General features: G+C 37.5%; 1 protein-coding gene across 7 annotated transcripts in view; it reads right to left on the minus strand.

The window, feature by feature from the left end:
- The window catches only part of DMXL2 (Dmx like 2), a 105,304-nt gene that overhangs the window by 7,616 nt on the left and 77,068 nt on the right, over positions 1-20,620 (minus strand). For 4 of the 7 annotated variants that reach the window (XM_073303879.1, XM_073303880.1, XM_073303876.1 and 1 more), the window contains 12 exons: positions 16,327-16,508; positions 15,718-15,851; positions 14,494-14,579; positions 13,856-14,057; positions 9,856-9,973; positions 8,939-9,001; positions 8,451-8,537; positions 8,222-8,343; positions 6,712-6,850; positions 5,530-5,590; positions 5,277-5,404; positions 695-772 (listed from right to left, as the gene is read on the minus strand). In XM_073303879.1, coding sequence (XP_073159980.1) covers positions 695-772; positions 5,277-5,404; positions 5,530-5,590; positions 6,712-6,850; positions 8,222-8,343; positions 8,451-8,537; positions 8,939-9,001; positions 9,856-9,973; positions 13,856-14,057; positions 14,494-14,579; positions 15,718-15,851; positions 16,327-16,508 — 1,400 coding nt within the window. Of the gene's footprint in view, positions 1-694; positions 773-5,276; positions 5,405-5,529; positions 5,591-6,711; positions 6,851-8,221; positions 8,344-8,450; positions 8,538-8,938; positions 9,002-9,855; positions 9,974-13,855; positions 14,058-14,493; positions 14,580-15,717; positions 15,852-16,326; positions 16,509-20,620 lie in introns of those variants that run through there. The other 3 variants (XM_073303878.1, XM_073303877.1, XM_073303883.1) reach the window with 3 other exon arrangements.

Here is a 20,620-nt window from a genome sequence, read left to right on the forward strand (position 1 = left end):
AAAAAACTATCACCAAGATGCAATCTTATCACCTATACATCAAAGTTTCTAACAACTTAAATATATTTAGTCATATGTATTTCTACTAATGGCATATCACTAGCAAGGACTTTAAATACAAACTCTGATTACTTTGATTCATTACTAAAATCCCTACAGGAAGCAACACTGAAAGTGCAGAGAACAAAAAGATAAATTTTTATTAGAAATTCTAGTATTAAGAAAAATTCAAAAATAATTCACTATGTAATTAAACTGTGACAAATACAGAGTACAGTATGTTTTATCAATTTGAATTCACAATTAAGTGCTGGCTTTGTGTGCTGTATAATTAACAGCAAAGAATTGAGAAGAGTGAAGTGTGGGTTTTTTTTGTTTTTTTTTAAAAAGCTTGATGTGCACTACAATAGATTTCAGTCTTAGTAAATTCAAGGACAATGCTTAGGTTACATCTGTCATCACATTACAGCTTGTTGTTTACTCCTGAAATGAATTCTTCAAAGCTGTGTCCATCAAACACTATACTTGTTTTGACAGTCTGCCAATTAGCACAGCAGAGAAAAACATTAATCAAGAATCTGAACGTTATCTGAACCTGCTTTTGACCTGTTTGAAGCTTTGTAAAGTAAGAGACACTCAGTCTTGGTTCCTAAACATTTCTCCTATAAAAAGAAAGAATGATTTTATTACGTACCAGATATGGTTTAGGATTAGATACAATTTGGTTGACTTGCCAAATACTTAAATATCCCTCTCCATCCGCCACGCCACACTGCAAGAAAATAATTTCATTTATTCTATAAACTGCTGAAAAGGTCTCCAGTGGCCAGTCTTACCTTTTCATCACTTTTGTGATATTTAACAAGAAGCTGAAATAGCTGCATGTATATTTAAATACAGTGGGTAAAATTCTGAAAGGCACTTATGTGATTCAAGACTCTTAAGTTTCATTTTCAAATGTGACTTGGGCACTTAGGCACCTAAATCCTTTTGTGGCTTTAGGCCTAAGTCCAAAATTTAGAACCTCAAAAACTCTGCTCAGCTGGTGCCTAAACTTCTATCCATGAGCGTGCAAAAAGCCAGCTACATCCTGATGCTGCTGAGTGGCTCCATGCTTAAACCCTAGAAGGATTCATAAACTAGGCCTTTCCCCCCGGCAACCCAAACAGGTTCAAATCCCCACTCTGCCGGATTTGAAATAGGGACTTCAACTCAGATTTCCAATTGCTCACGTGAATGCCCTGCCACTGAGCGAGAGGATAGTCGAGGGTGCCTGTCCCACAATCTCTCCTGTTGAAGCTGTTCCTCTTTGTATAAATACTTAAATATTCATTGGGCCAGAGAATGCGTGACAATAAAGCTATAGCCAAGTTGTTAGCACATTCACATGGGAGTCTGGTTCGAGTCCCAGCGCTAGGCCAAGGCGCACTATGGAACTACTAGTGTGCGGTGGCAAGGTCCACACAGCCATTTAGTGCGCAGCAAGCTAGTGCTCTGTATGTCCAAACACCGGCTTGTCACACACCAACAGATAAGCCTTAAGTCTCTTTGAAATGTTCCTATACGATGCAGCCCTCTTTTGAGACTGGGACTCTGGTACTTTTGAAAAAAATTTCCTATATGTTTGAAGTAGATTTTATTTTTAAATTTTTAATTTTAAATACCTCAGCATATGTTAGACCTGATACCCCAACACACTAATGAAACAAGTTTAATTAAAAAAAACCAAACACATGATGTCCTATAAAAATGATTTAGGAATGATTATACAATAACTGCATTGTACTATGTGTGGCAAAGCCACAGGGAGCTCTGCAGATCAACACAAATGAGTAGCAATTAAACCTTTAGATCACACTTTGGTACACTGTATGTGCTTCACAGACAGTGTTTTAAAGAACATTTAAAATATTTCACTGATACTATTCAAATCCCTGTACTTGTAAAGTCAGGCTTCATTAGTTCCATGATGTGGTTTTATGTTTCTAGCTGCCCCTAAATGTGGGGCTTGTCCGGGATTCTGGGATGACCCTTTTTGTTGTCCTGTAACTGGCTTAGAGGGATGCCAAAACATCCCTAATTCACAGCAAGTCACTTTTATTCACTTAAGGTTGTAATAAGGTTAATCAAAGTCAAACAAAGTTAGTTTGTCTTCACATACACAGTAAAATATACAGAACCAGTCCTGAAAAATCAGAAGATATGGCTATTGCAGGAAACAAAAAAGAGGGGTTGGCAAATTCCTCTTAACTGCTTGGCAACTTCCTTCTTATAACTGGGCATCTGTTCCCTGCTGAGTCACTTCCTCCCTCCTGATCCTCTTAATCCTCTGGAGCCCCTCCACCCCCACAGACTTGCTTCCAGGGGAGCTCCATTTACATTACTTTCCTCCTCCCATCCCCTCCCCTGTTCCACCGTGTACGGTGGGGCCAGACAGGACTCCTATTCCCTAAATGGCTCCACAGTGGGCTCAACCCCAAGCACCTTCCTCCTTTGAACAGGAGGGTTTAATATATTTGTTTGGTACTGTGAGGTGTTTCAAAGACTTAAGCTTATCCAGGAAGCAGAGCAGGAGATGCCAGCTGGCAATTACTCTAGTTTGAATAAATCCCACTTCTGCAAGATGGCCAGCAGGAAAGAATCCGTGAATGAACACTTACTCTTTTTTAATCTTACATTAAAACGATGGCGAAGAGGAATCCGCCTACTTCAGAAAAGGGAAGCAGGCAGAAATTGGTGTGTGTAATAAACATAAATGGGTCCAATAAATGAAGGATTTTGGTTGAATTTGGAGGCTGTTCAAAAGAAATTGTTCAGGATACACAAGACTTCTAACCTAGCCCTATGTTTGTGGGGAGATCACACATGCTGGAGGGACTCCAGTGAGTTCCATTTTCAGGCAGGGGATTCTTTGGCCAGACTTGGTCCAGGCTAAGGGGAAGGAGCTCTAGCTATTCACTAGCATCAACTTCTTTTCAGGTGTCCCTCTGCCATTCCAGCTTTCCAGCCAGGACCAAATATACATCTACAGCTCTCTCCATTACCCTAAAACCCACACTGGGCACCCTTGTGGTCATTCACCCACATAGCCCTTGTCCTAAAATCTGCCACCATCTGTCACTGGTCCAAGACTGAGTGCTACCCATCTTGCATGTCAGCCCAATTAAAATTTAGAAGAATTTTGAGATGGAGAAGGAAATGTATAGTGGCTTAAAAGAGTGATGGCTTTTTGGAAGTTGCTTGCATGTTGGCAATGGAATTGGTAGTCCCAGTGGCAATGGATTTGTGGGAAGAACATACAGATGAGGCAGTCAAGAATGCACAACTATCTGACCTGCAAATCATTATCACTTCAGAGCTGACTGTGACTTTGACTGTTCTTTTTTTTTTTAAATGAAAAATGCCGAGTTTGTTGACACTTTTTGCAGGAACATGTCTCAGGTCCAGAACGGAATTTCTAGTCTGCACCAGAGAGACACCCACTCCAGAACAGCCAACAGAATGGTGTTTAGGACACTCACCTGAGTTGTGGGAGACCAGGTTCAAGTTGGGGCAAGTCTGATTCAGTGCAGAGACTTGCAACTGGGTCTCCCACATCCATGTTAAGTGCCCTAACCATGAGGCTCCCTTCTGTTCTGGGTTGGGTGTCACTCTGTTTTTTTGGGAAAAATGTTGAAAGTTCTCTGTTCTGTCCTAATGCACAATGGGAATATTTTTGAAATCTCAAAACATTTTTGTGGGGCATTTTCTCAATGAGCTCTACTTAGGTCTATAATCAATCAGTTACCATCACTTTGTAACTTCTATTAAATGATTTCCTTAGGATCACTATCACCTTACAGGAAAAACTTTCAAAACCAGTTCTGTTAGTCCAGTATATCTTCTGTTTTCTCTTTTTTTTAATCAGTACAGATATTTGAATGAAATCCAGAACATGTCTCCTGTCTAGAGGCTCCTCTGCTCTTGATGTTCTTTCCCTACCTGAAATACTAATCCTCAGTCTGAGGGAGAAGAAGACTTTAAAGCCACTGTTATACTCTCCAATTCTTGGGCTGTCTGGGCAAGGATTGAGTCCACCAATATAAGTTACAGCAGCCCGAAGTCTGCTTTAAGTAATGTCTGGTGGCTCACAGGACCTCAGAGCCATTCTGGTAGCTGGGCATCCTAACACCATAGACCGGTACAGGAAGTGAAGTATGTGTCACAATGGTGGCTCTGTGCATTGTAGGATTCCGCAAGGTTGAGGAGAATTAAAGGATGTTTACAGCTTCTTTGTTCCAGTGGAGCAGCACAAAGCAGACAGACAGCACTACTGAATCAAGCCCAAATGATTTTTAAAGTTTGAGCCATCTGCATCTCTATAGCACAGAAATAACAAAAATATATTTGTAATCATACTACAGCTTTTCTGCTGAGACTTTTGCAAAATGTGCTCACTATAAAAAGAAAATACAAATCTAGTAATTGTATTTATGCCACTCTCCTAAAAATATCTTATGATTCTCAATTGAACACTTTAATACTAGTGCTAACGTCTCTCTGCACTTAAAACTGCAAGGTGGAATAGCCTCAATATTGAGCTTGACTGACTACAGTGGAGGTATAAATCAGAGGGTTTTTTTGTTTGTTTGTTCGTTTTTTTGGACGAGTTTCTGTACAGTACTATGAGGATATATGCTGCCATAATATTCCATATTTGTTTTGTATACTCAATCATTGACAATGTGGCCATCTCCCAGATTGGTTGCCCTTCATCAAAATCCTATTTAAGGTCAAAATGTTGAACCCATTACTCATATTTAGATGAGTAATTGTTCACCACTGAGAGCAAGGGGTTGACAGCTTGGCTCCTGCTAAATGAGGCTTTATGCATCTAAATAAGGACCTGTTTCTACAAAAATTATTACTAAGTGAGTAGCTCCAGTGACTTAAAGTTGGATTACTCATGGTAATAACTATTTCTAGGATTAGTCAAAGTAGTTAGTCTCTACAATGGTCATTAATATGAATAGTGAAAGTTGCTTATTCAATACAGCAGTAAATGTATATTTGAAGAGTGTCTGACCTTAAATATCCACATGTAGCTTTAACAATTTGTGTTTGCTAGATTGTATTCTGTATTTTATATGTGCTGAACCAAATCTCTTCTACATTCTAACACACTCTAAACATTTTTGTGCTCCCCTAGTTTAAAAACTGGCTAAGGTGTCCACAGTACAATCAAATGTTCATTTAAAAAGAAGAGGCAGAAAAACCCATATTTGGGGAGGACTAACCTTATTGCCCTGGGAATTGAAATACATTCTAGTAACCCTTGCGTTGCCAGCTTGTCGGAAGCATATCAGCTGCTGTGGCCTTGTCCATTCAAACATTCGAACGCTACCATCTTGGGCTCCTGTGAGATCTGGGGAAAGGGAAATATAGTTGATTTATTAATCAACAGGAAAATATCATAACATTTATTCTGTATTATGTTTTGAAAAACAAATACATTTTTCACTTTCACATTGTTAAACAGAAATTACTTACAATACTGATGGACTGGATGTGAAGCCATTCTCTTGACATTATTCAGATTTCTTTTAATGAGCTTCATATAAAAGAAATATCACATTCAAAGATTAACTACTTTTGAACAAGTTTGGAAAACATAAATGAACTCAGGATATTGTATATATTACTACACAATGAACTGTCTCTTTGTCCTCTACCTATAGATGGTTAATTGTTAACCATACTCTGATCCAATTACTTTTAGTTGCAACACAACAACTAAGGACTGAATTCAGCAAAGGATTCCTAGTCAGGACAGCACTTAAGCATGCGCTCAACTTTAGGCATGTCCCACTGAAGGACCCTGTACTTAAATGCTTTTCAGATTTGAGATCTGAAACAAAAGTTACATATTGCCTTTCAATTGGCATTTAAAAAAAAAAATCTGTCACGGAGAAAGATAATAATGGTAGGGTATTAATTTAAACCAGGGGTGGCCAGCCTGAGAAGGAGCCAGAATTTACCAATGTACATTGCCAAAGAGCCACAGTAATACATCATCAGCCCCCCATGAGCTTTCCTGCCCCCTCCCACGCACTGGCAGCCCCACCAATCAGTGCCTCCCCCTTCATGCCCGCACCTCCCAATCAGCTGTTTCATGGAATGCAGGAGGTGGGGAGGGGGGAGGAGCGAGGGCACAGCGGGCTCAGGGGACGGAATGGGAGGGGGTGGAGTGGGGGAAGAACTTGTGGCAGAGCCGGGGTTGAGCAATGAGTACCCCCCGGCACATTGGAAAGTTGGCGCCAGTAGCCCCAGCCCTAAAGTCGGTGCCTATACAAGGAGCTGCATATTAACTTCTGAAGAGCCGCATGTGGCTCTGAAGCCACAGGTTGGCCACCCCTGATTTATACAATCAAAATACATGTAGGAATTCAGTAGATTAATCTATTGTGCAAGAAAAAAAAAACTTTTGGAGATTTATTTTCTAAGAAGTGTGGGAACATAATTTATACTATTCATTGATTGATGAAACAAGTAAGTTATAGGCATACCAACCCAAAATTATTAATGTAAGAGAATATTTAATTAGTTTGGCATTATTTTGCCAGCTGATGATTATCCTATGACCATCCAATGAAATAAAATGAAAGCGTGCTTCTGAGTGTAGATCTTTCTATTAACTAACTATATAAATAGCGAACAAAACAAACTGCATACCACACCAGCTCCAGTGCTAGTTTGTCCGCTACCTAACCATGGCATCGGTGAAGACGGCTGCATCTGATTCACTCCAAATGATGGTGCACTTGACTGAGTGAGTGTTGTGGTAGAACCACGGAAGTCAAGGTCATCTGAACTGTAAAAAAAAAATATATATATATACCAGTGTAACACTTTATAACTGTTACATTTTGCTGTTCATCTTTTTTTTTTTTAAGTAATAGTGGCTGTGACAGATTGCAACTGCATGCTATATCTTCAGAGATCATATCATATTATATTAAGTTTACAAATGGTTTATGTATCATTGTGGGCCAGGGACTGTATGCAACTCCAGAGGGAAGGGCTACCACAGTGCCTCTAGGTGGTGGTGGGGAGGGGGAATGGTAATTAATCATTCAGGTTGTAAACTCCTCCAGAGAGGCTTGCATATACTGGTTCAAATGGGATTTTCAGAGACCAGCAGTCAGAGAAAGTCTTTTGGTGTAAAAAGATTGAGTTTAAATTGTCATGGGGCCTTCATTTTGATTCAGCAAATGGACAGACCTTCTGTCCAATGGGGGCCCCAAACCCATGTGGAAGGGTTGGAAGGACTTCAGCTTACTAAGACCCCCAAAGCCTGATAGGTGACTGTTGGTAAGCATTTAGCACGCGTATAGGAACTTATTGTGTTTAGATGTTTTCTCTGTAACGCTTTTACCCTAAAAATAAATGTATTTTGCTTTAAAGGGTGGTTGGTAATTGGTGTACACCATTGTAGCCCCTAGAAAAAAGTTAACCACAGATGCTGGACCCTAGTCAGACCTGCTGGGGAAATCACAAGGGACTGCAAGCCTAAATATTCTGTTTGCAGGGGGAAAGATGTAGGTCACCACTACGTGGAGCTGTGACAGATGGGACCCTGAAATGGGTGGGTGAAAGTGGGTGCCCTCCAGGAAAACCAAGAGCGGGGAAATTCCAAAGGTGCAGTTAATCTTGACACTGTGACAGGCCTGCCGACAGCAATTCCAGGCCTCAGGGCCAGCGCCGTCTCTACAGGGATGCAGGGCCTGAGGCGGAAGTGACACATCTGTCACTTCTGGGACTGACTGTGCTGGCCAATCACACCAGCCCTCGGGGGCCCCCCAAAGTGCGGGACCCAGAGCAGTAGCGCGCACCTAGAAGCCCTGCGGCCTGCCTGGGCTATTTAAAAGGGCCCAGGGCTTCCGGCCACCACGGGCCCCTGGGCCTTTTTAAATTGCCTGCCCCCTTTGCCCCTGTCAGTGGGCCTGCTTTGAACAAACTGTGTGACCTTGGGCAAGTCACTCAAAACTTTGTGCCTCCATTTCCCCATCTATAAAATGAGGATAATGGTACTTAGCTGCCTTTAAAGTGCTTTGAGATCTATGGAAGAAGTGTGTATGTTTTATTATTGATAACAACAAAAATGTGAACTATCTGCACTTGTGTCTATACTGTCAAAGTAAAAAGTTACCTTAAATATAATTGCAAAGAAAGAAAAACTAACCTTTTAGATTCTCTGTCATATTCTTCCCCAATCCATATAAATGACTGAGCAGCCAACAGAGCTGAAACATCAAGTTCTTGCACATCATGTGTAGATGCTAAAACAATTTCACTACTGTTTGCCTGCAGAGTACAAACAGATAACATACACTAATTTTAATTAAGAACTTAGAGCAACACAAACACAGTGATTTAATAACACAGTTAGTAGTAATGTTATTGGCTTTTACCTTATTAACTGCAAATGCCATTATCATATCAGACTCTTTGTGAATTATTTTTGCTTTTCCCCCTGGGTAGCCGAGATCTGCTTCAACCTACAAAACATTGACAGGTAATTTTAACTGGTGTATAAACAATGTTTTGTAGTGGTATGGACAGACCGCAAAATCTATAGAAATTCATGCAAGAAAAGTTCAGTGGCCTCAGCATTGGTTAGGAAGCTAAACTTCAGACTTTTTGCACTCACTGGTGTTCTAAAAGCCAAAAATTGTATATTTTAAAGTTTAAAAACCCCCCACAAGTTGTGTGAGTAACACAATTTACAAGGGGTTCACTTATCCCAATCATAGGACATCCAAAGTTAATGCACTGATTAAGAGTCTGCCACACAGAGACTACATAGAACATTTAGCTTCTGTCAGTCATATTAGAAAAGAACAGCCAGTCCCACAGAACTTTTAAGAATGTGCTAAAGGTTTGGGAGAAGGGATACTACCTTGTTTTTGTGATCTTCTGCTACGCAGTTTTGTTTGACCTGCTCCACACGATCTTCTACAGACTACATAACACCACACAGTCACAAACACAAAACACATGCACAAACAAATATAAAAAAAGAATGAAACATTCCAAACTAGCTTTAAAAGGCCACCCCTCTCAGTAAATGATGACAAATGTGTTTGTAATTTTTTATAAAAGGCACAGAAACTAAGACAGGAATCTAAACAAACTCACTTAATGTAATGCCTCTTAGATGAACACAAAATGTATGGTATAAAAAGTACTTATCCCACAATTTTATTAGACTTGCAAATAAATTTATATCCTTTTCTTTTAAAAAAATGTATGACACAAATAAAAGGAGGAGCAACACACACACAAACTTCATACTTACAGGAAGTTTTAAGACAGTAAGTAGTACACTTGTTTCCAGTTTGTTACACATCAAGGTTTAAATTTAATTGCAACTAATTTCAGTTGTAATTATGATAGTCATAAAAATCAATATTATATATCACTATATAATATTATGTATATGTATATATTACACATGCATATATACATATATTGAAATGAGAAATTATTTGTTTAAATATATTATATATGACAAGCCACAGAGATTCAACAATACTCAATTAATTTATTACTGTTATCCTATAGCAAAATAAAATGTTTTTAAATATATATACTGCATTGTAAACTCAGCTATGCCTTGTCCAAGAATATACATTTTTAGTTGATTTGTACTTTTAAAATCACCATGATAGCATGCTGTTTATTAAACATTGCTGAAGTGAAAAACAGGAAACTGAAATGCCAACCAAAATGAAAATATTAAAACAAAAATTAGAATGGAGACACTTAAAGATTAAGGAAATGTAAAAAAGCCTTTGAATTATTAGTTTTGTTTACCTCACTTTGCTTTCTTTTCTTAGTGAATATATATCTTATGAAGGTCTCCTGAAGAAGTTCTTGTTTCACAAGAAAATGCCATAGTCTTTTAACTGGAAGTGATGAATAATCCCTTGATCTGAAAGAAAAAAATGTTTGGTTTTTTTTAAATATAATTTTCAATATAAAATTCATCATGGTCATAATATAATTAAATGTGGACAAAAATGTGAAGAGACTCCAAACCATTTTAGATGCAATTCAGTGTGAAACAAAATGATGGATTTGTATGCTCTGTGTTCTATCCAAGACAAGTCATAAGGAATAAAAACTTTCCTGGACTTCCTCTGTGATACCACATTACACAGAGCTACTGAATTCAAAGGGATTGTGGGCCAGAACTTGTTTCCTTGATTCACATACATTAATATATTTACACTGTGGTGAAGTTACTCTCATATTACAATTGTGGCACCAGGATGACACAAATAAATCATGTAAAATGCTTTTACATATTTCTTCTAATATTCAAAAGGTGTTTGGCAATTCTCCAAAATGGGCCATATTTTTGGAGTGTAATGTACGCGCCCTCCTCAAGTGCACACACATCATATATCATTTGAAGCCTTATTTTATATACATTTAAATGAGGTACGATGTGGAGCTGTCAAATTCTGCTGCAAGACTGTAAATAAGCCTGTGAAACAACAGTATTCAAAATGAGTGTGTCCTTTTTTGCAGTTCCATAAACACTGCAAATTACTATGACTACAGTTTTTACTATTTAAGTTAAACACTTTAATGTGGTGTTTACTGGTCAAAGCTATCAAATGGCAATGTAAGATTTTTATTGGTTTTTCATGAGCAAGTATTTTTTTCAAAAATGATGGAGCTATTTAGCATGTGACAAATGGCAAATATCATTTGCAATATACTAAAATGAAATGTTTTCATATTGCATATTCTTAATTATCAAAGTATCTCATAAGTGACTGTAATAGATATAAATAAGTATACATGGATTCTTAATATTTTATTCATTTGTATGTTTTTGAATATATAATGTAGCATCTAATCTGCCTGGTAGAAGGTTTCAATTTGTAATTGCCTATGCATACAGTACTAGCCTTGGCTATATTCTAAAAACTAGCTTTTTAATTCAGTGACCCTATGCACAAGTCAGTATTAGAGATGGCAGTACACAGCTTCATATTGGGGGTTCAAGCAATCAAAATGCTCACTAAACAAAAATAGTATTAAAATTGCCAACGTATAGATCTAATTCATATCTATTTTAGCACAAGTCTATACACTTGTATAGACTAAAAAATAATGATGGTGGTGGAAATGCTAACAATATACTTTGGGAATTTTACCATTACCACTAAAGTTACAGTATGTGGGAGGATACAAGCCCTTAAAGCTTACATCGAAGAGACAGACTCGACACAAACACGTTTTTCATAGTTTGGGAAAAGAAAATCAAAAGAACACAAAACTGTTAAACTACCAGTGCTGGACAGAATTCTGTGGTGTTTGCAGCAGAAGCCAGGAGAGATTAATTATATTGGCAGCTCCTAGATGAGTTTTCTATTTTAGAAGAGGTGCCATCAATACTCTATCACAGGAATTGCTTCCAGAAATACACAAGTTGAATTTGGGACATGTCAGAGTTGTATAGAACCCAGGAAAGAAAACACTCTGAATCTGATCGAAGTGCATCATGTTCACCTGCTTCTATAGCTACCAGAGGAAGCACAACTTCTAGAGACTGGTCCCATTGATTTGTTTGCTTGAGAAAAACATAAGGAAGACTAGAAACTTCATAAAATAGAAACATCTGAGAGAGCAACCAATCTAAAGGGGGCAGCACTTCAAGGAGGAGATGATGACACGTTGCGCAGAATATTTGTGAAAAACTTCATCTTTAGGTATGTTGAATGATAGACTTGATTGCTTTCTTCCTACTTGAGTAAAATGAATTTTAAAGAAAAACCACCTTGTTACACTGCAACAGTCACCTTATGAAATTGCATTTTATCAGCTGATTGAAGAGACAGACAACGATCTAATGCAAAGATATAAAGTCCTACTTACCTCAGATGTGGAAACTGTAAACTATTCCAGGCAAGATTAGAAAAACACTATGATTCTGCAATTTCATTCCATGCGCAGTATGGACAAGGCAAGCCTACCATTGTTCTATGCAGTGCAATAATAGCTAATGCTATCCAAACTGCAAGTAATCTGTAGTAGGAGTTAAGTCATCTATAAATGTTTTTTGGATCTACTTCTCTTGAGTGAGCCTGTTTAACTGCTTTCAAATGAACAAGTGATTTTGTATAATGCCACTTCAATCCTTTGCCAAAATAAAAGCCTCAGATTATTATTCAAAGCAAGGTGATTGTAGTTTACAGAGGTCAACTACTTTTGTGCCCTAAATGGGGCAGGAGTTTGTCCTTTCCTTGATACATAAAGAAGCATACAATTCAGCCAGCAATGAGAATCCTCATTCAGAACAGATTCAAAGAAGGTGCCTCTCAACTGTAGAGTGAAGAGTATTAAACAGTTCCAAAATGATCATACCACCACACACAAGCTTTGCTGCACAGCTATACCTTGATTTTGTGTGTCTCAATTTAATTGACATACTACACTTTCATGGATTCTGCATCAATTTTGATGAGCTGAGGGGATTCATCACTAGTGCTGCAAAACCTGAAGTAGAAAGACTCCAGCGAGGTATGTTCATTCCAGTTTTGAAGAGCATCTTGGCAAACAAAGATTTGGATGCCTTCACTCATAGGCAAACAGGATATTGGATCACTATTGTAATATGGATGTAAAACTGTGCATGATGAACTACTTGCTTTAATTTTATAGGGTGCCCAGTGTCATCTGAACTTCTACAAGACCTTATTTGTGCCTTTACCAGTAGAGATCACTGAACAATGCATCCGATGAAGTGAGCTGTAGCTCACGAAAGCTTATGTTCAAATAAATTGGTTAGTCTCTAAGGTGCCACAAGTACTCCTTTTCTATTTGCGAATACAGACTAACACGGCTACTACTCTGAAACCTGAACAATCAATCAACTGTCTGTAGTCAGAACTATCTTCCCTGCACAGAATTGTGTGCGCACCAAGGCAATGAAGACTGGTAACCCACACGCTCTCGACAAATATTATAATGATGAACAAGACTATGATAACGATGTTGACTAGAATGTCATCAGTGCTACTACATTTTAGTGATTTTTTTTGTTGTGATGCTTTCAGGTCACAAAGAAATACAATATTATGTCTTGAAATACACAGAAATGTATGCATTTCCTAGTGGTCATTTTATCGTGTTGATGGTATCACTGTTTATCCCCTTTGCTATGGTAGTGGCACCACTTGACAGTTCCACATCAAACTTTGTCTTAAAGTACACATAATAAGCCTTCAAATGAGCATGTGTGTAGAGAAGGTACATTAAGTCAACCAAATCGGTGGGTCCACTGCTGGCCTATAAGGGTTTAATCAGATCACCTAAGAACCAAAATGAAATCCGAAGCTTCACATTTTTGAATAAGTGGCCCTTAATGCATGTTTGTAACAGTAGAAAGGAAATTGTGAACAAAAATCTGTAGCAGTATCAACTACACAATTGTTCTATTAAATAGTGCATGAAAAAGCAGAAATAAATAAAGTATGTGTAGAATAAAAATGCAAGTAAAACAGTGGGAAGAAGTTATCCAAAGATTAATAAAAGGACTTAAGCACCTGAATACCACTGTATTTGTAACAGTATTTGTAACAATTAAACATAATCATCAGTAAAGATAGGCACCGTATTATGCTGAATTCATTAAGGTACAACTGTAAAGCTACTGTAGATTAGGTTTTATTTGGCTTAGCCAACTCAGTTTTCTTTTAACTAAAAAAATCCACTAGATAGTTGACTGTTTCTGCACAAAAGGTGCATATATCAAGTTATAATAAAGTCTGGATAGCAGTTTATTGAAAGCTTTTCTTACTTGAATGGTGTGTTTTCAGGTTCAAGCATTGCTTTGTTGCGGAGAACAGCTGATCCAGCTCCCACTCCAATGTCACTGGGATAGGTATTGATGTAGTTCGGTGGTGGGCCTTCAAACTGATCCACTCTCTCTTGAAGGATCTGTTCCCAGTTTTCCAAATTTTTAATCACAGCTATACCCAATGGTGATGTCACAGGCAGATCTAAAGTGAACACAAAGGTTTAGTACCAATATAAAACCCCTATACTATTAATAGCAATAAATGAATCCTGCAGTAAAATGCAGACACAATATTATGATTTTTTTTTTTTTTAAGAATATAGCAGCCCAGGGCAGAATTTATTCAGATATCAAAAACAACTAAGTAAAACTAAAAACAAACAAAAAAAATTCACAACCATAATCTGACATAGTATTCTACTGCTTACGTTTAATAAGCATAGGGAAGATGTGTGCGCTTCCACAGAACTTACAGAAAAAGATAAAAAAAATATTGGATGAGTGCATTTAAAAAACCTGAAATAAAACACAATTCCATCTGTTACCAATTGTGCAAAACAACTTTTCATATATAAATGCCAATACTTTACTAACTCACATATAGAGCAAAGTAAAATAGAAGTCAGAATTTAACTCACCAAAGAATTCCAAACCAGCAATGGGAAAAAAGTTCTTTATGTTGTACAGAGCTAGTTTTACTATCACCAAATGTATGAGAGACCAGCTGTAGAAAAAGAACAGTTTCCATTTTGTAAAGTACAATTTAAATTCAGTTATCTGCAGGACACAGTTTAGCTTCTCTCACCAAACCATGCAGATCTATGAGAAAGGTATTTATAACAAATCACAGAAGATTAGGTTTGGAAGAGACCTCAGGTGGTCATCTAGTCCAACCACCTGCTAAAATAATGAATAGTGCTTACTGAGTGAGTTTTCCATACTGCAATACAAGGTAAGATTCTTATCTTAAACATGTTAAGTCTCTCTCCTTGGAGCCCAGAAGATTCCCCTCCCTCTTTTCCAAACCCCAGATCATCATCCTCTTCCCTCTAGCAGAGGGCACCTGGACATAGATCCCTGGGTGTGAAAGAGGGAAGCATATGTAAAGTCAGGAATCAAATATTAATCTCATGGCAATGCCAATGAAAGTCCACATTACAAAACTTTCCACGACATCAAAATGAATCCATCAAAATGAATAAAAAGGAATCATTGTTATGATATAAATCAAAGATTTTTTTTTCCACTCTCATAGTACAATGAAATAGTTCCATTTATAGTCTACTGGATTTGAAAAGACATGATACAATGTAGGTGGAAGACCTTTTATTTTCATCCACCTTCATAATGGATGTGACTCATTAATTTATGCCATCCTATGCTTGTGACATTTTTTTAAAGTGTTCTTTCTAATCCACATAAAAAAGGAAATTAACACAGAAAATTCAAATTAACTTAAAATTGGTCTCTACTCTGAAAAGTAACGCTAAACCTGGCATCAAGGGATGTTCATTGTGTCTCAATGACTGAAATACAATTTGTTCAGTTTATTTGCTCAGGTGAATGCAAAAGGGAAAAAAAACCTAGCTGCTATACTTGCAAACTCAATCGGAAGTTAAAGTCAAGGTGAATTATTTCCTTTTTGCACATCAGTGTCAGTAATTTAAGATTATTCAGGCAAGTTTCTTATCTCAGTAATGCCTCTGCAAACCCATAGCTGTTAAATAAATAGATACTGTAAAATATACCTCACAGCAGAAAAGAGGCCTAATGATATCATCTTTCGCTTTGGACGAAAAGCTGAACACAAAACACGTTCATAAGTAAGTTTGTTTTTTAACTATGGTATAGTTTCCACTAACCTGTAAGAATTGGCATTTTTGTGTTCCTGGATCTGTGTGTCAGAAAGGAAAGCACCATCATCGTCCTCTTCATCACTGTGAATGCTTTCATCAGAATCATATATAACACCACTATCTGATAAAGGAAGAAATGGCTGCAATGTAAGACAAAAACCTGTTATAATAACTCTTCAGAGTTGTCAATATTTTAAACATTTAAGATGTCACTTAAATAACTTAGTAGTGAAACAGAGCAGCTTGATATGTAAATCTATTAATATACCTAAATTGTAAGTTAGATGTTCCCTTCAAAAATAAGTGTGTAGCAAGGATCAAAATGCTTATTTCCACTATTTTTTGCTTGGCAGAAGAGTGCTGGATTGATATTTTGGAAGTTATATAGCAGATATGTAACTGTTTCATCTTTTCTGGGGGGAAAGCAACCTGCAAACTTTTTTTTTTACAGGTTGTGAGGCACATTAATGAAAACACTTCTTGAAATTTTATTTTTGTCCTTTAGAACAGGAAAAAAAGTGCATGTGTTCTGTACAAAGTATTTAATTTTATATTTTCAAATTTTAAAAGTCAGCATTCTTGTGAGATCACTATGTTCAACCCAGAATGCCCTACCTTTGCCATAAAATAGTCCCACATGCTGAGTTCTGGAGGAATGAATTTTTCTTTGTAAGAAGGCCTTTCTGCAGGCACAGGTGGAGGTACAACACTATCTTTTACTGGTCTCCCTGGTACAAGCATTCTCATATTAAATCGACGACGATGCTTATCCATTTCTTCTGAAGGAACGGGAGGTGCTAAATTGAAAGAATTTAGATAGCTAAAACCATAGTAAGAAACAAATGCTATCCATAATTTATTTTTAGAAATGGATTAATTTTAGAATTTAAATGAAGTCACCAAAACCATGAATTTTGGTTAAGGTGTTTGGATAACAAAATCTGGTAGGTTTAAAACAAATTCAAAGCTAAACTACATTTCAGGTACTATTCCTTAAATGTGTCTGTAAATAAAGTAAGTGTAATCCTATAAACAGTCCAACTACAATAAATCCAAGTAGAGTTACTATTCTTTTGCCACATGCATTAGGAAAACAAATTGTAATCTCTCTTTTAAAACCTGTAGCTCCTGAAAACTTATAAGTTTTAGACCAATTCCTGCTTGAAACCATATTGAGAATGTTTTCTCCTTTAGAAAAATCCATGTTTTTGTTTGACATTTTCAGAAATGTAAACAAGGAAATCCAGACAATTTACCCTGGCATTTTAGGAAAATCTATGGGGGAGGACTGATTTTAACATATTTTTAATGTAATTAAACACAATATGAATGTGGACTTTGAAAATGAGCTGTTTTGGATAGGCATAACTGAAGATTTACACTTACTTTATTATAAAGATAGCGATTTAAAAACACTCTCCTCTTTTAAAGCACACTAACATCCATCTACACTGCAAATCTTTACAAACCTTCATTACTGTCCTTTGAAACATCAGAAACTGCAGCAGCAGCTAGTAGGTTTAAAGAAAACAGAATCTATCTTGAATGAAAGCCTTTGACTATACAACTAGGAATATTTTTCTAGCTATTGCAAAAGTTAAGCAGTATAAATAAGATCATTACCGCATTTCCCTACCCAACATAGACTTTTTATTATTTAATCCAATAAAAAAATCAATTTAAAATATGTAATCCCTGCAAAACTTGAGTTACTAGCAAGCTTCAAAAACTAGTAGAGAATAAAAATACTGATCAGAAAAGTTTCACCCAAAATGTCTGAATTCAAATTACTTTTCAGAGTTACTTCTTCCACAATTTCATAGTAAATATGAAACTCAGTTACAAAGGAAAGACAATCCCAGTTGTTTTTAAAATTCATGCCTTATGTCAACATTTTTTTAAAACATTTCTACTGGAAAATACACAGCAATCCGCATATAAGCTGCTCACCAACCTTCTGGGGTAAATATTCTTTGTCACAGCCAGCAGCAGCTGCAGTGCTATTTGGCAAGGTTATTTGGTGTGATGAGTAGCACCCACTTGTTAACAGTATTTTATTTTCTGTCTTGCTGTCTAAGCATTTTGTTTTACCAGAATTAGGTAGAGTAGGAGATTGATTATTCACTGACTGTTCCAGTGTAGTTTTAGAAAGAGAATGATTTTCAAGGAAAAGTGCATCTACTTGGGAGGATAATTACAAGTATGTATCCAAAGTGGCAGCCAAAGTCCACCATCAAAAGTGATCACCTTTAGAGTTCCAGTAGAGTCTAGCTCCAACTCTAGTAGTTCTTGTTATATTTTACCAATAGTAAAATATCTACCAGTTGACAGGTGAAATTTTAAGTTACATGGTTGTTTTCCATGATTTATTAAGAGCCTAACTTGTGCAATATAAAACATTTTTAAAATTCAACTACAAAAGCTTCAAAACTGAGGTTCTACCTTAATTAGTTAAGACTCTTCTTTTAAACAAACCCGTTTAATTCAGTACAGAATATAAATAAAAATAAAATGTGTAGACTGCTTGCCAATATCCTCAGACTGGGTTTATTTGCCATATGTGTCCATTGTGCCATTAAAATTTTATAAACCTAGATTTAACGTTTATATAATTTATATCAGAGCAGTTTTAAAATTGATGTCACACACATAAAATGACTTCCTGCTTAATTCAACTTCACTTAAATATATTTTTCATTCCTTTAATTTTCTCAAAATGAATTAGCAATTAATTAAAAGCTGGAGAAGAGTTTAGATGAGTAAGGGGCAGTGTTTGCCAAAATAAAACTAATGATATTTCCCCAATTACTAGCTGAGAGACACAACCACAAATTCATCAGAATGGTATGCATACTGTAGCACGTATTACCTCATACCTGGGACTCATATCTACAATCTACTTAAACTGTATGATCTTTGAGGTAGGTACTGACTTTTCATGATAATTATGTGCAGTGTTTAGCACAATGTGGCCCCATGGTATTTCCACAACACAGATAATAATAACTATCTTTTAGTGCTCCAACAAATGGAAACTATCCATGTTACAGCTCAGAGTACTCAGAACCTTTATGAACGACAAATTATGTGTTCTCTTCTTGTTCAAAAATCAGATCAAGTGTCTGCTTCTGAATCCATCACGCATGCAGGGCAGAGGCTGGGGATGGGGGAGCTAGAGGATCCACTGCACAAGGACAAAGGTGGTGTCTGAGTTAATGCTAAAAGAGTGCATCTGCCATTTGTCACAAAACCAGTATCTCATACTCTATACAAGGATTTTGGACACTCCAAAAAGCAAAAGTGCTATGTAGAATAAAATTATATTCTACAGCTGAGAACTGCTTCATTCATGAGCATAAATAATTCCTTATTTGGCTCATTCTTGCTTAGCTCTAAATGAAGGAAAATTGGATGACTGTTTCAGTATGACAGGTTTCAGAGTAACAGCCGTGTTAGTCCGTATTCACAAAAAGAAAAGGAGTACTTGTGGCACCTTAGAGACTAACCAATTTATTTGAGCATGAGCTTTCGTGAGCTACAGCTCACTTCATCGGATGCATACCGTGGAAACTGCAGCAGACTTTATATACACACAGAGAATATGAAACAATACCTCCTCCCACCTACTCTACTTGCGCTATATTGATGACATCTTCATCATCTGGACCCATGGAAAAGAAGCCCTTGAGGAATTCCACCATGATTTCAACAATTTCCATCCCACCACCAACCTCAGCCTGGTCCAGTCCACACAAGAGATCCACTTCCTGGACACTACAGTGCTAATAAACAATGGTCACATAAACACCACCCTATACCGGAAACCTACTGACCGCTATTCCTACCTGCATGCCTCCAGCTTTCACCCTGACCACACCACACGATCCATCGTCTACAGCCAAGCTCTGCGATACAACCGCATTTGCTCCAACCCCTCAGACAGAGACAAACACCTACAAGATCTCTGTCAAGCTTTCTTACAACTACAATACCCACCTGCGGAAGTAAAGAAACAGATTGATAGAGCCAGAAGAGTTCCCAGAAGTTACCTACTACAGGACAGGCCTAACAGAACGCCACTAGCCGTCACCTTCTGCCCCCAACTAAAACCCCTCCAACGCATTATTAAGGATCTACAACCTATCCTAAAGGATGACCCAACACTCTCTCAAATCTTGGGAGACAGGCCAGTCCTTGCCTACAGACAGCCCCGCAACCTGAAGCAAATACTCACCAACAACCACATACCACACAACAGAACCACTAACCCAGGAACTTATCCTTGCAACAAAGCCCGTTGCCAACTGTGCCCACATATCTATTCAGGAGACACCATCACAGGGCCTAATAACATCAGCCACACTATCAGAGGCTCGTTCACCTGCACATCCACCAATGTGATATATGCCATCATGTGCCAGCAATGCCCCTCTGCCATTTACATTGGTCAAACTGGACAGTCTCTACGTAAAAGAATAAATGGACACAAATCAGATGTCAAGAATTATAACATTCATAAACCAGTCGGAGAACACTTCAATCTCTCTGGTCACGCAATCACAGACATGAAGGTCGCTATCTTAAAACAAAAAAACTTCAAATCCAGATTCCAGCGAGAAACTGCTGAATTGGAATTCATTTGCAAATTGGATACTATTAATTTAGGCTTAAATAGAGACTGGGAGTGGCTAAGTCATTATGCAAGGTAGCCTATTTCCCCTTGTTTTTTCCTACCCCCCCCCCGATGTTCTGGTTTAACTTGGATTTAAACTTGGAGAGTGGTCAGTTTGGATGAGCTATTACCAGCAGGAGAGTGAGTTTGTGCGTGCATGGGGGTGGGGGAGTGAGAGAACCTGGATTTGTGCAGGAAATGGCCCAACTTGATTATCATGCACATTGTGTAGAGAGT

This window comes from Lepidochelys kempii, chromosome 10, assembly GCF_965140265.1.
Source record: "Lepidochelys kempii isolate rLepKem1 chromosome 10, rLepKem1.hap2, whole genome shotgun sequence".
Taxonomy (NCBI): Eukaryota; Metazoa; Chordata; order Testudines; family Cheloniidae; genus Lepidochelys; species Lepidochelys kempii.